Source organism: Diabrotica virgifera, chromosome 5 (genome assembly GCF_917563875.1).
Source record: "Diabrotica virgifera virgifera chromosome 5, PGI_DIABVI_V3a".
In the NCBI taxonomy this organism is placed as follows: Eukaryota; Metazoa; Arthropoda; class Insecta; order Coleoptera; family Chrysomelidae; genus Diabrotica; species Diabrotica virgifera.
In genome coordinates this window covers 258,000,948-258,014,677 of record NC_065447.1, presented here as the reverse complement: position 1 = coordinate 258,014,677, position 13,730 = coordinate 258,000,948, and the positions used below count along the sequence as shown (strand labels likewise).

At 33.4% G+C, this 13,730-nt stretch overlaps 1 protein-coding gene across 4 annotated transcripts in view; it reads left to right on the top strand.

Annotated features, from left to right (window-relative positions):
• The window catches only part of LOC114324831 (protein O-mannosyl-transferase TMTC1-like), a 176,401-nt gene extending 164,875 nt beyond the window's left edge, over positions 1-11,526 (top strand). For all 4 annotated transcript variants that reach the window (XM_050651160.1, XM_050651158.1, XM_050651159.1 and 1 more), the window contains exons 14-16: positions 7,279-7,414; positions 7,612-7,729; positions 11,145-11,526. In XM_050651160.1, coding sequence (XP_050507117.1) covers positions 7,279-7,414; positions 7,612-7,729; positions 11,145-11,273 — 383 coding nt within the window. In that variant the 3' untranslated portion in view covers positions 11,274-11,526. The remainder of the gene's footprint in view (positions 1-7,278; positions 7,415-7,611; positions 7,730-11,144) is intronic.
• The last annotated feature ends 2,204 nt before the right edge of the window (positions 11,527-13,730 follow it).

Here is a 13,730-nt window from a genome sequence, read left to right as displayed (position 1 = left end):
CACTGTGGGCCAAAATAAAGTAGTACATTTTTTAGTTGAAAATAACTTTTTTGTTTTTTTGGGCGATTTAATTTCTTTTTGCAGGGCTAATAGCCTAACATGTCCTCAACATGACTGCACATTTTGAAGCAAAAATAACGTACAGGGTCGGACTTATAAAAAAATTTATGTAACGGTGCATTTGAGGTCGTTGCAAATGAAAACTGTCTTAGCTAAAATTAAACTGATATGCTTTTTTGGTAGGCCAACTATCCAGAACACTTTAGTAAAAAGGAAATTTTTCAAAATTACCGGATTCGCAAAGTATCATTTTTTTATTAAATTAGGAAAATGTAACATTTTAACAAATAACACATTTATGAAAACAGTTAGTCCATTCTTTCACGGTTTTTGCTCTAGATTTTAAAGAACCGCTTGGATTGACATGAAATTTGGCATACGTATAGCTTACATGTCAAAGAAAAAAAATGATATTGTGCCGATGTGTGCTTTTGCCCTGGGGGTGACTTTCACCCCCTCTTGGGGGTAAAAAGTGTATGTCCAAAATAAGTCCGGAAATGGGTAAACTGACTAATTTTAAGTAACTTTTGTTCTATAGAGCTTTTTCGCCAAGTCAACACTTTTCGAGTTATATGCGAGTGAATATGTTCATTTTTCAACAAAATAACCACATTTTTAGACGGTTTTTCGCAAATAACTCAAAAAGTAAGTATTTTGTGGAAAAAAAGTTCTTAGAAAAAATATAGCCTATAAAAAAGTAAAAAAATGGTGTACGCGTTAGGTCTCTGGATCTCGTAGAAACATATAGCCAATGAAAAATAGATTCATATTCACCAAGTTTCAAATAGAATATTTCGACGTGAAATATCCAAAAAATTAAGCACTTTTTGGGAAAAACCCATTATAACTTTTTTAAATGTTTAAAAAAGCTTTATTTCTGTTTTTACAAAAAGTTTCAAGCATTAAATTTAAGCAAGTTACGCTCAAAATAAAGTTGGTCCCTTTTGTTTTTGCAAAAAAAAATCGGGAAGACCACCCCCTAATTAGCAACTTAAATGAAATTAATCGTTACCGCTCCCCAAATTATTTTACTTATGTTGTGTTTATATGATCTGTATGTTTCATCGATTTAAAGTGCTTATTTTTGAAAAAAAATTGGTTTCAAAGTAAAATTTTTAAAAATTTAAATTTTGAAAAATATGCTTTTTTTTAAATAACTTAAAAATTGTGAGAGATACCAAAAATCTCGAAAAACAAAAAAGTCAGATTTACTTTTCTGAATATCATGTATTTTTTTGTTTTTCCGTTAGACAAAAATTGATTGAGATTTGGGGTTTCTAAATTTGCATACATTCGTGATCAGTGACTCGTTCAACCACTTTTAACTACAGTCCTTTCAATAATAAGGACTTTGAACCGATGAAACTTACAGATCATATAAACAATATATACATGAGTCAATAAACTTGTGAAGGCGTAACGATAAGTTCATTTAAGATACTAATTAGGGGGTGATTTTCTCGATTTTTTTACCAAAACCAAAAGGGACTAACTTTATTTTGAGCGTAACTTGTTTAATTTTGATGCTAGAATTTTTTTTATAAAACAAAAATGAAGCTTTTTTTAAACACTTTAAATAAGTTGTAATGAGTTTTCCACGAAACGTGCTTAATTTTTGGTTAATTTCACGTTAAAATGTTCCATTTGGAATTTGACGAATATGAACCTATTTTTCATTAGCTACAACTCTGCTTCTACTAGGTGTAGAGACGTGATATATACACCATTTTTTTTTTAATTTTTTACAGGCTATATTTTTTCTAAGAATATTTTTTCGACAAAATACTTACTATTTGAGTTATTTGCGAAAAACCGTCTAAAAGCGTGTTTATTTTGTTGAAAAAATGAACATATTCACTGCAAAATAACTCGAAAAATATTGACTTAGTGAAAAAACTCTATAGAACAAAAATTACTTAAAATTAGCCAGTTTATCCATTTCCTGACTTTCTTTGGACGAATATTTTTTCACCCCCAAGAGGGAGTGAAAACCACCCCCAGGGCAAAAGCACATATCGGCACAACATCATTTTTTTTCTTTGACTTGTTAGCTATGTGTATGCCAAATTTCATGTCAATCTAAGCGGTTCTTTAAAATTTAGAGGTTTTGCAATATTTTACAGTTAAGAACGGACTAAGTTCAACAATTTTAAAACTTAGACTAAAATATTATGAATGTAGCCACCATTATTGTTTACCACTTCTTGAAGTCGTCGGCACCATAAATTGATAGCCCTATTTATTACACCCTGTTCAAAATTATTCCAAAGAAAATGCATTCTTTCTTTGAGCTGTTCGATGGTTTCAAATTGTTGTTCGTCATACAAATTTTGTTCAAAAATTTCTCCACCGGATTTAATTCTGGGCTGTTAAGTGACCACATCTCGGGCTCAATATAGTTCGGTCAATTTTCATTCAAGAATATCCTTGTATTGTGGGAAATGTGCGAAGGAGCACCATCCTACTAGAAAGTGTAATCATAACATACTTCTTCAATTTCAGATAATAGGTGCTGCAAGATTTGTTCTTGATATGTTTCTGAATTAAATTTTACCCCGGCATCAACAAAAATCAGACGAGATTTTCCCAACATGGATACTGCAACAGAGACTATTACACCTTTTGACAAATGACTTTTTTCAATTAAAAGATGCTCTAGAGGAATTTCTCTCTTAAATTGTACGTCAGAATACACCCTATTATTTTGGGTATATTTAGGAGGCCGTAAATAAAACATTTTTTCATCTGAAAACCATATTTTTTTCTAATGTCTTCACGAGAGCCGAATCTTCTTAGTAGCAAATTACATCTTTCCCAGCTAACAGTGTTCGTATATATAACGTCAAACAAACGTCAACATTTTAGGAGAAGTTACGACAAAAGTTACATCAAATTTTACCTAAAATATACGTATAAAAGTCACAGCGATGTTACGTAACAGTTTTACGTTATTTCTACGTAACCTTTTTAACGTCACAAGAACGTCACTTTTTAGGAGAATTTTCGGTATAAATAATATTTATAAATAGGACTTAAAATTATTGTGTAAATAAAACCACATACATGATGCTGACACATTTATTAAATATTTGAAATAAACATTTATTATATAATTGACTTTTATGTGAGAGAAAGAGACAAAATTATTAATAGCTACATACTTTATATTACAATACATAAACATACCCTTGAAGTAATCTTCATTCGTAAACTGCACACTTTCATATAAGGACTCTAGGCTGCTTCCCCATTTTTAGAAGATATTTCCATACATTTCGTTTTTCAACTAAACTGTCATTCAATATAATTCTATTTTGTTTATCCTATTTAGGGAAAGAATGAAACGATAAATTACTATTAGGCACGCTTTATCCAAGAATCAAATCATTGAGGCACAGGCGCACAACAATAATAATTCGATTTTTTTGACATAACTCCATACTCCACTCCATAAAAACAAACACGATTCTAATCAATCACGGAAATGTAAGGTTAGGTATTAATGAAAGGTTCGAAATAAATACGCGATGGCGCTGCAATCTCAAACTAGATCTTATACGTGTCTATACCTACCAAAAAGCCACGTGTTAGAGACGAATAAATTCATACGCATTAAAACCTACCAAAGAGCCACGTTTCAGAAACGAATAAATCCATACGTATAATATACGTATTAAAATTTCGTATCAGTTACGTCATTTTTTGATAGATGTTACGTAACAATACAAAAAAACCTAAATTTAACGTTAATGTAACGTTATCTTGCTAGCTGGGTTCCAGTCATTTTTCTCTTACATTGGCAGTAAGTCTTTGACAGTAAACTTTTTTCAATACTTTAAGATGGCAATCTTCTTTAATGATTCTTTGAACTGATGTGCCAGAAATCCTAGTTTTTTTGCGATTTTCCTTGTTCCAACAGGTTGGCCAGGTTGCAAATTTCCTAATACAACTGATACTGAGAAAGACATTTAATAAAAATGACTGCTAATATGAGGCAAAAACGATGGAAACGATGTAATTTAGTGTTAAGAGGGCTTCGTTCTGGTGAACATATTAGAAAACTACTCGAATAAGATTTCCCAATTTAAGTAAAAAATGATATTTTAGAAATTCGGGATGTTTTTAAATATTATGGCGAAGGCGTGTTCTGAACAATATTTAAATAAACAAATGATATTGCGAATCCGGTAATTTTGAAAAATTTCCTTTTTACTAAAGTGTTCTGGATAGTTCTTCTTCTTCTTAAAGTGCCTATCCGTTCCGGATGTGGGCGATCATCATGGCTATCTTGACTTTGTTTAACGCAGCGCGGAACAGTTCAGTGGTAGTGGTGTTATACCACTTTCGTAAATTTTGAAGCCAGGAAATGCGTCTTCTTCCCGGTCCTCTTTTACCATTTACCTTCCCTTGGTGAATCAGTTGGAGAAGGCCGTAACGTTCTTAATTTCTCATTACATGTCCTAGATATTCTAATTTTTTTGTTTTGATGGTTATGAGAATTTCACACTGTTTCCCCATTCTACGCAGGACTTCCACATTAGTAATTCGGTCAACCCAGGATATACGTAAGATGCGCCTATAACACCACATTTCGAAAGCTTCGAGCCGATTCATAGATGCAACAGTTAATGTCCACGCTTCCATTCCGTAGAACAGAACTGTGAATATGTAGCTTTTCAACAGACGGTATTTTGTTTTTAATTATATGTCTCGACTGTGAAAAATGGGTCTCATTCTAACGTATGCTGCTTTCGCTTTTATTATTCGCTGTTTAATTTCTGTCGAGTGGTCCCATTGGCTATTTAAATTCGTACCCAAATATGTATATTGCTCAACTCTTTCGATATCCTGTTGGTTGACTGTAAGTTGAGCGTTTAATATTGGTTTTTTACTAATTGTTATAAATTTGGTCGTCTTTATGTTAAGAGCTAGTCCATAAGTCTGAATAGTTAACCTACCAAAAGAGCATATCATTTCAATTTTAGCTAAGACAGTCTTCATTTGCAACGAGCTCAAATGCACATGTCATGTTGAGGACATATTAGGCTGTTAGCCCTGCAAAAAGAAATGAAATCGCCCAAAAAACAAAAAAGTTATTTTCAACTAAAAAATGTACTCCTTTATTTCGGCCCCCAGTGTATATTGTTGACTGTAATGCGTGATTCTGTTCATCATCTTCTAAATTGTCCGCAAATACTATGGTGTTGTTTAGCCGGTATCGGGTACCCGTTTAGTAGAGTACCTTTTTTCTTTTTCCGTTTCATGCAAAGCTTCGATAAATATTCTTTCAAAGTAGAGGTTGAAGATTAGAGGAGACAAAATACAGTCTTGCCTCACTCTACGCATGATTTTTACTTATGCTTGTTCCAGTAGATGTTTCTAATATGTTAGACCAGTAAGGATCTGTTTTTAGGTGGATGTGAGAGGTGGCATTCAGATTTTGGCGGATAAAGTTAGGTGATAACTTCATTAATAATAATTGATTTATGCTCCTTCTCAAATGTGCCCGGAACATTAATAAAAAAAATAAAATATGTAAAAATTTCAAAAAATTTCGGTTTTTTTTCTAATTTTTTGCTTATAACTTAAAAACTGTTCATTTTAGAACAAAGTCCTGTAGGAATAAAACAAAGATAAATAAATTTTCTATCAGATGCGATTGGTTAAAAATGTCTTAATTTATCACCCTTGCTTGAACAAAGGGCAAAACAAGCCTGTCCTTATTCAATGATTTTCCGTTACTTAGGTTATACTTGGAACCTTCCTAATTCGCTTAGAAAATGTTTGTAATGTGCTAAAACCGTACATCAAATTTCATTAAAATGAACTTACTAGATTTTGCATAATAATTTTGCAATCTAAACTTTTTTTAAAAAATTAAAAATTTTTAAAATCTTGCACAACAAAAACTAGAACATACAAAGATTTGTAAATTTTTTTACATATAAAGAAGTACTCCACCTATCTAATGCACTTTACAGAATTGAAATCGGATTATTTAAGTAGCCTCAGCAATGTTTTAAAGTTATAAATAATTTTTTGGCTTATAAACAAATTAGTGCTGAGGCCAGGAGGGAGTGCTACGGGCTCCTTTATTTAGATGGACTTACCCCAGTTTTTTTTTATATATTTTGACCCGTAGAACACGAATTTTTTGGGTAACAGTTGATCCGGATGTCGATAAGATTGTTATAAACAAAGAACTTGAGGAATTACATAAAATCGATTTTTCGCAAAATAAAACATTTTTTTGTATTTCTTGGGTAATTCTAAGCAAAAAATGTTCTTACAAGTTTTTTCGTAGGATGAATAGTTTTCGAGATAAACGCGGTGGAACTTTCAAAAAATCGAGAAATTGCTATTTTTGAACGCGAATAACGTTTGATTAAAAAATAAAATAGCAATTCTGCTGACAGCATTTGAAAGTTTAAGTCAAATTATACCGGTTTTAATTATTTGCATTGCTAAAAATTAATTTTTTTATTATTAAACAAAGCTATTTGTTTATAAGCCAAAAAATTGTTTATAAATTTAAAAAATTGCTGGGGCTCCTTAAATAATCCGATTTTAATTCTGTAAAGTGTATTAGATAGGTAGAGCACCTCTTTATATGTAAAAAAATTAGCCAACTTCTAAATGGTCTACTATTTGTTCAGAAAGATTTTAAAAAATTTGAACTTTTTTAAAAACATTTAGATTGCAAATTTATTATGCAAAATTTATTATGTCGATTTTAATGAAATTTGGTACACGATTTAAGTATGTTACACAGAATTTCCTAAGCGGATTACTAAGGTTCTAAGTGCCACCAAAGTGGTTAAAAAATATTGAATAACAACAGACTTATTTTGCCCCCTTATTTTGTATTTATTGCTATATTGCAGAAAAGGTAATACCTTAAGACATTTTTTACCAGTCGTATATCATACAAAATTCAATTATCTTTATTTTATTTCTCTACGACTTTGTTCCAAAACGAATCGTTTTAAAGTTATAAGCAAAGAAAGCAGAAAAAAATCGATGTTTTTCGAAATTTTTAAATATTTTAATTTTTTTATTAATGTTCCGGGCATATTTGAGAAGGAGCATAAGTCAATTTTATTATTACTGAAGGTGTCACCTAACTTTATCTGCAAAACTCCGAATGCCACCTCTCACATCCAAAAATAGACGTTTTTTCGTAGATCCTTACTGGTATATGTACGATTTTACTTTTAGGTAATTATCAACAGGCTATTTACTATTATTGGAAAGCATTAAGAGTATCACCCAGTCACTACGACGCAATTATTGGAACTGCAAATGTATTACGGAAATTTGGCCAAAAATCAAGACTTTTTCAATTACTTACAAGGTAATTTTGTCTTAATACATATTACACATTTAACATCAAAAAGCGAATGTGTTTCTTCTCGTTTGCCCAATCTGTTTGGCGTGGAGTACTGGGGAGCTTATACACAGTCTCAAGTCAGCTTAGTACTCATATTTTAGAACCTAAACCAAGAATTACAATTTTAGTACCCTATTAAAAACTTGTTTTGATATTTCCAGATGGCAGTTAATAAGGAAAGGCAAGGCTCTCTTAAAAGTGCACGTATATTTGCAAGAGTGGCAGCTCAGAACAGAGCTAAACATAAGAGCGAAGGAATATGACAGCAGTATTATATATGTAAGTATTTGGTCGCAACTAAAATAATATTGTCTTAATATTACTGCCTCTTCTGCTTGTACTTCCAGTACTTTGAGGTCATAAGGCTGCATGTTGTTCAATCCATTTTTGGTCAGTTTAAAAAGATTATATCTGAGTGAGTATTATTCAGTGAGAACTTTCATGTGATTATTTTGGGTTCAGTCTTTAAATAACTAAGCAAAAAGTTAACATACCATTTTTGTTTGCTTTTGACCTGGTCAAACATTTCATCAGGCGATAAAATTTTTGCATTGACCTTCTTCTTCTTCTTCTACGGCACTACAGCCCAAATGGAGACTTGGCCTCCTTTATTTTTTGCCTCCACCCTTGCTTGTCTGTGGCTGCTCTACTCCATACAAGGACTCCTAAAAGAGCTTATGCGTCGCTGTTTACTGTGTCTTCCCAGCGCTTTCTTGGCTTTCCAACCGGTCTCTTTCCCTGCATTCTAGCATTCAGTGCTCTTTTCGGTAGCCTATCCTCTCCCATTCTTATCACATGCCCGGCCATTGCAATCTTTGTATTCTAATGTAGTCTGACAGGGGTGTTTCCTTATAAAGTTGATAAAGTTCGTTGTTGTATCGACTTCTGAAGATTCCGTTTTCCCTCGCAGGTCCTAGTATTCTCCTCAGTACTTTCCTTTCGAATGTGTCGAGTTTGTTTTTGGATGTTTCTTTCAGGACCCATGCTTCACTGCCATAGCATGCTATTGGTCGAATTAAGGTTTTATAGATTCTCATCTTTGTATTTCGGTGGACATTTTTAGACCGAATTATATGGGAGAGGGCAAAATAAGCTCTATTTGCCTGCGTTATTCTCTTTCGTATTTCTTCATCTTCTGATCCGTCGGCATATAGTTCTACTCCCAGGTATGTAAACTTTCCAACCGTTTCAATGTCACCTTAGTGTATGATGTTTTGTGGGACTATATTTCTTCTCGTCTGTATCATTATTTTTGTTTTTTCTATGTTAATTTCCAGACTAGTATAGTATAGTTGATCCAAAAGATGGCATAACCCAGAAATCCAAAGTGAAAGTTATCCTTCAACACCAAATTGTTCTATATGGTCCACACAATGTCCAGAAAAAAGTCACACCATTTTGAGCATCGGGTTTGGGGGGAGAGGGGGGAGAAATCGGTAAATTCGTAGTTTTTTAAGTTTTTCGCCAATATTTCTAAAACTATGCGGTTTAGCATGAACAACCTTCTATACAAAATTGTTCTACATTAAATTTGAAATAAAAAAGGCCCTATGCATAATCTTTCTAAAATGAATGGTTCCAAAGTTACGGAGGTAGTATAGTATAACTGGTCCAAAAAAAGGCCTAACCCAAACATTTAAAGTAAAAGCTTTCCTCCAACACCAAAATGTTCTATGTGGTCCACATATTGTTCAGTAAAAAGTTACACCATTTTGAGCGTCAGGTTTGGGAGGGAGATGGGAGAGAAGCCGGTAAATTAGTAGTTTTTTTAAGTTTTTCGTCAATATTTCTACAATTATGCTTTAGCGTAAACAATGTTATATACAAAAATGTTCTACATGTAATTTAAAACAAAAAATGTTCTATACATAATTGTTATAAAATCAACGGTTCCAGAGTTACAGAGGGTGAAAAGTCGAGGTTTTCGATACTTTTTATATTTTTTGGGCAACATTTATGATATAACTATACCAAAAACCCAGACATCCAAAGTAAAAGTTATCCTCCAACACCAAATTGTTCTACATGGTCCACATAATGTTTTGAAAAAAGTCACACCATTTTGAGCGTCGGGTTTGGGTGGGAGAGGGGGGAGAAATCGGTAAATATAAAAAGTATCGAAAACCTCCACTTTTCACCCTCCGTAACTCTGGAACCGTTGATTTTATAACAATTATGTATAGAACCTTTTTTGTTTTAAATTGTGTAGAACATTTTTCTATAGAACATTTCTTACGCTAAAGCATAGTTTTAGAAATATTGACGAAAAACGTAAAAAAACTACTAATTTACCGACTTCTCCCCCATCTCCCCCCCCCCCAAACTGGACGCTCAAAATGGTGTAACTTTTTACTGAACAATATGTGGACCATATAGAACAATTTGGTGTTGAAGGAAAACTTTTACTTTTAATGTCTGGGTTAGGCCTTTTTTGGACCAATTATGCTATACTACCTCCGTAACTTTGGAACCGTTCATTTTAGAAGGGTTATGCATAGGGCCTTTTTTATTTTAAATTTAATGTAGAACAATTTGGTATGGAAGGTTGTTCATGCTAAACCGCTTAGTTTTAGAAATATTGACGAAAAACGTAAAAAACTACGAATTTGCAGATTTCTCCCCCCTCACCCCCCAAACCCGACGCTCAAAATGGTGTGACTTTTTTCTGAACATTATGTGGACTATATAGAACAATTTGGTGTTGGAGGATAACTTTCACTTTAAATGTCTGGGTTTGGGTCTAACTATACCATACTAGACCTAGCCTTTTTGTTTGCGTTCTTAACTCTGCGTATGTTTCCTGTGCTCCTGTTGATGTTCTACTGATAATATTAATATCATCGGCATAAGCGGCCAGTTGAACCGTTCGGTTGGTCGGCAGGTTTCCTCGTCCAGTTTGCATTTGCCTAACCGTATGCTCCAGTGACAGGTTAAACAAAGTTGGGGCCAGCCCATCTCCCTGCTTTATTCCCTGCGAAATTGTGAAAAAGTCTGTCCGGTGATTTTGTATTCGTACACATGCCTGAGTTTCATCCATTGTGGCTTTAATGAGTCTAATTAGCTTGTGTGGTATTGCCAATACAGCCAATATATTGTAGAGTTTGTTCCTTTTGTCTGAGTCGTATGCCTGTTTGAAGTCTACAAACACGTTGTGAACATCAATGTCGTGTTCCCATGATTTGCTCAAGATCTGTTTGACTGTAAATATTTGATCCAGTGTCGATCTTCCCCGTCGGAAGCCCGTCTGATACTCACCAATAATATTTTCTGCTAGTGATTGGAGCCGCTGGTTTATACATTGCATTGACCTACAGAAGGTTAATTTCCAGAAAGCTAATTTTCGAAGCTAGCAAACTTCTTACTCAAATTGTGGTGTATAATGATGCGCTCTGTAGAAATCCAGGGCGCTTTCATTAAAAAAGAACATCGCGCATCTTCAGTCTCATTTTTTGAAGTCATATTTTATGCAAAGATAAGTGAGATGATATATTTTTAAGGGGATAAATATGTAGCCATACCTTGTCCTTTACTTCAAGTTTCATACGCCTTTTGGAACCCTTGGTTCTCCTAGATAAATATGTAGCCATATACTGTGTTTACTTCAAGTTTCATACGTCTTTTGGAACCCCCGGTTCCCGTGAGTCTTTTGAATATGAAACAAAATCTTGTACTAACCCAATATCTTCTTTTGTAGAAACAGAAAAATACCATTTCGAATTCTTCAAGACTAGATGATAAGACAGACCGATGGTACAACAACTCCCACAAAACTGCATTGACTTCATCCCATCTCATGTTAGACCATTTACTTGATACATCGTAAAAGACACGTACTAATGAATTCTATTTAGCACCAAGTTTTACATTGGCAATAAATCAACAGTACCTACCTACTGTGTACGAAACTGGTAAAATGTTTATACGAAATATTAAGTTTGAAATGATTTATCTTATAAAATTTTACTTAAGTTGAAAATGAAAGATTTATTTGTTATTAAGATAAGATATAGAGTAAGTTTCTATATATTAAACATTTTTTTATATTTATTTACATTAACAATAAAAAATTACCAATAGTTTGAAAGTTATTTTTCCACCTACCTCTATCGAAAGTATATTTTTCCGGACCTGATTGTAGGGAGCAAAGTTGTACTTTTCCTCCCTAGGGAGGAAAATATTTTTCCTTCCTAGGGAGGAAAAGTAAAATGACGTCATGGTATTTCATTCATGAAATATAACTTATTGACGCCCTGTACAATATCTATTTTCTATTACGTAAGTGTCTATACATTTTAACGTTTATTTAAAAACACTCTGTATTTTGCAGAATGGTAGAAAACAGTAAATTGTTATTCTGATTTAACAATGTTTACATTAATAATTTGACTTATATTTGACAGTTGACAGTTATATTGTACCTACTTGTTAGTTTTAGTTCTAATAAATTTGGTTGGTTAGTTACATAAAAATAAATTAAGTAAAAATGAAAAAATTACTTGTTATTTGAGGAAGGTGTAAAAACCATATGGATAACATGGGAGTAAAGTGCCTTTTCCTCCCTTGAATGATTACTGCCCTCCGCTACGCGTCGGGCAGTAAACTTCATTCTCGGGAGGAAAAGTAGCACTTTCCTCCCTTGTTATACAAATAGCTATTTCCACCTACCTCTACCGAAAGTATACTTTTCCGGACCTGATTTTTGTACTTTTTTCCTCCCTAGGGAGGAAAAGTAAAAGTGACGTCATGGTATTTCATTCATGAAATATAACTTATTGACGCCCTGTACAATATCTATTTTCTATTACGTAAGTATCTATACATTTTAACGTTTATTTATAAAACACCCTGTATTTTGCAGAATGGTAAAAAACAGTAAATTGTTATTTTGATTTAACAATGTTTACATTAATAATTTGACTTATATTTGACAGTTGACAGTTATATTGTACCTACTTGTTAGATTTAGTTCTAATAAATTTTGTTGGTTAGTTACATAAATAAATTAAGTAAAAATGAAAAAATGACTTGTTATTTGAGGAAGGTGGAGAAACCATATGTATAACATGGGAGTAAAGTGCCTTTTCCTCCCTGGAATGATTACTGCCCTCCGCTACGCGTCGGGCACTAAACTTCATTCTCTCTCAAACAGTTATGGATGCTACATTCTATAATAGCAGCCGCGAAAAATGTTTTTTCAGCCTTTAATAGCATGCCAACAAAAGATCAAACAATGCTGATGTCTCCCTCGGTCATCTGAATTTTCTTTTGAGCTCCACACAGCTAATTTGGTTTTGAATAAAATTCAGAAGGTTTGGAGCCGTTCTAAAACTGTTCTAGACCTGATCTAAGGTGTTCAAGGCAGGTTCTCTACCTGTTAAAGCCCACGATCAAAGTTACTTTACTTTATTCGCGGTATGCAATTACTTGAAGGGGATACGAGAAACGATCGTGTGAGAATAGCGGAGAAATATGGCAACTTTCTTAAACAATTTATATTGTCAATTAAAATTGTCAAATTGACGTATATTTCATACCTACTTTCATTAAAGAAGAAAAAATATATATTCCTCCACAATATTGATATGATATGCAATTTATAAAGGTAAATTTAATTAATTGTATTTTGCTTACAGTACTGCATTTTAATAACTAATTTTATTTATTACATACAATTGTTTACGTTTTAATAACATAACCTGAATCTTATTTGTTCGTATTATTTTTCTGGACTATGGCCTTGACAAATATTCAGTAACCAGGACTAATATAATTGGCCAATATAATTAAAAGTGCGAATAATGTTGCTGAGCGTAGAAACCAGGTGTCGCTTTGCCGAACTTGCACGGTCCCAATAAGACATTGCATAAAAACGATAAGGAAAGTAACAACTAGGAACAGCATACTCAGAAAACTAGCGGGAAGTAAATGGGGTACGTGTCCTGCAGTCTTCAGAAGACACGAACTGTGTTCTTCAACTGCTAAATATGCGCCTCCCATTTGGGGCAGATCTGCCCACACCAAACAAGTTGATACTGCGCCAAATGAAACATGCTGGATAGTAACAAGTGCATGAAACCAACGCCACTCTCAAAGGCATATAAAGCACTGGGTTTTGCTGAACCCTCAACACACAGGGACGTTGCGTTGCAGAGCACATAGATAAAAATTAAACAGATCGCGGATGAGTGGTACGCCCTATACAAAGTTCCAACGCCACGAAAGCTATTAAAATCCAGGAAAAGCTTCCTTGGAACAGTGCCGTGGAATATCTAGACTTTAA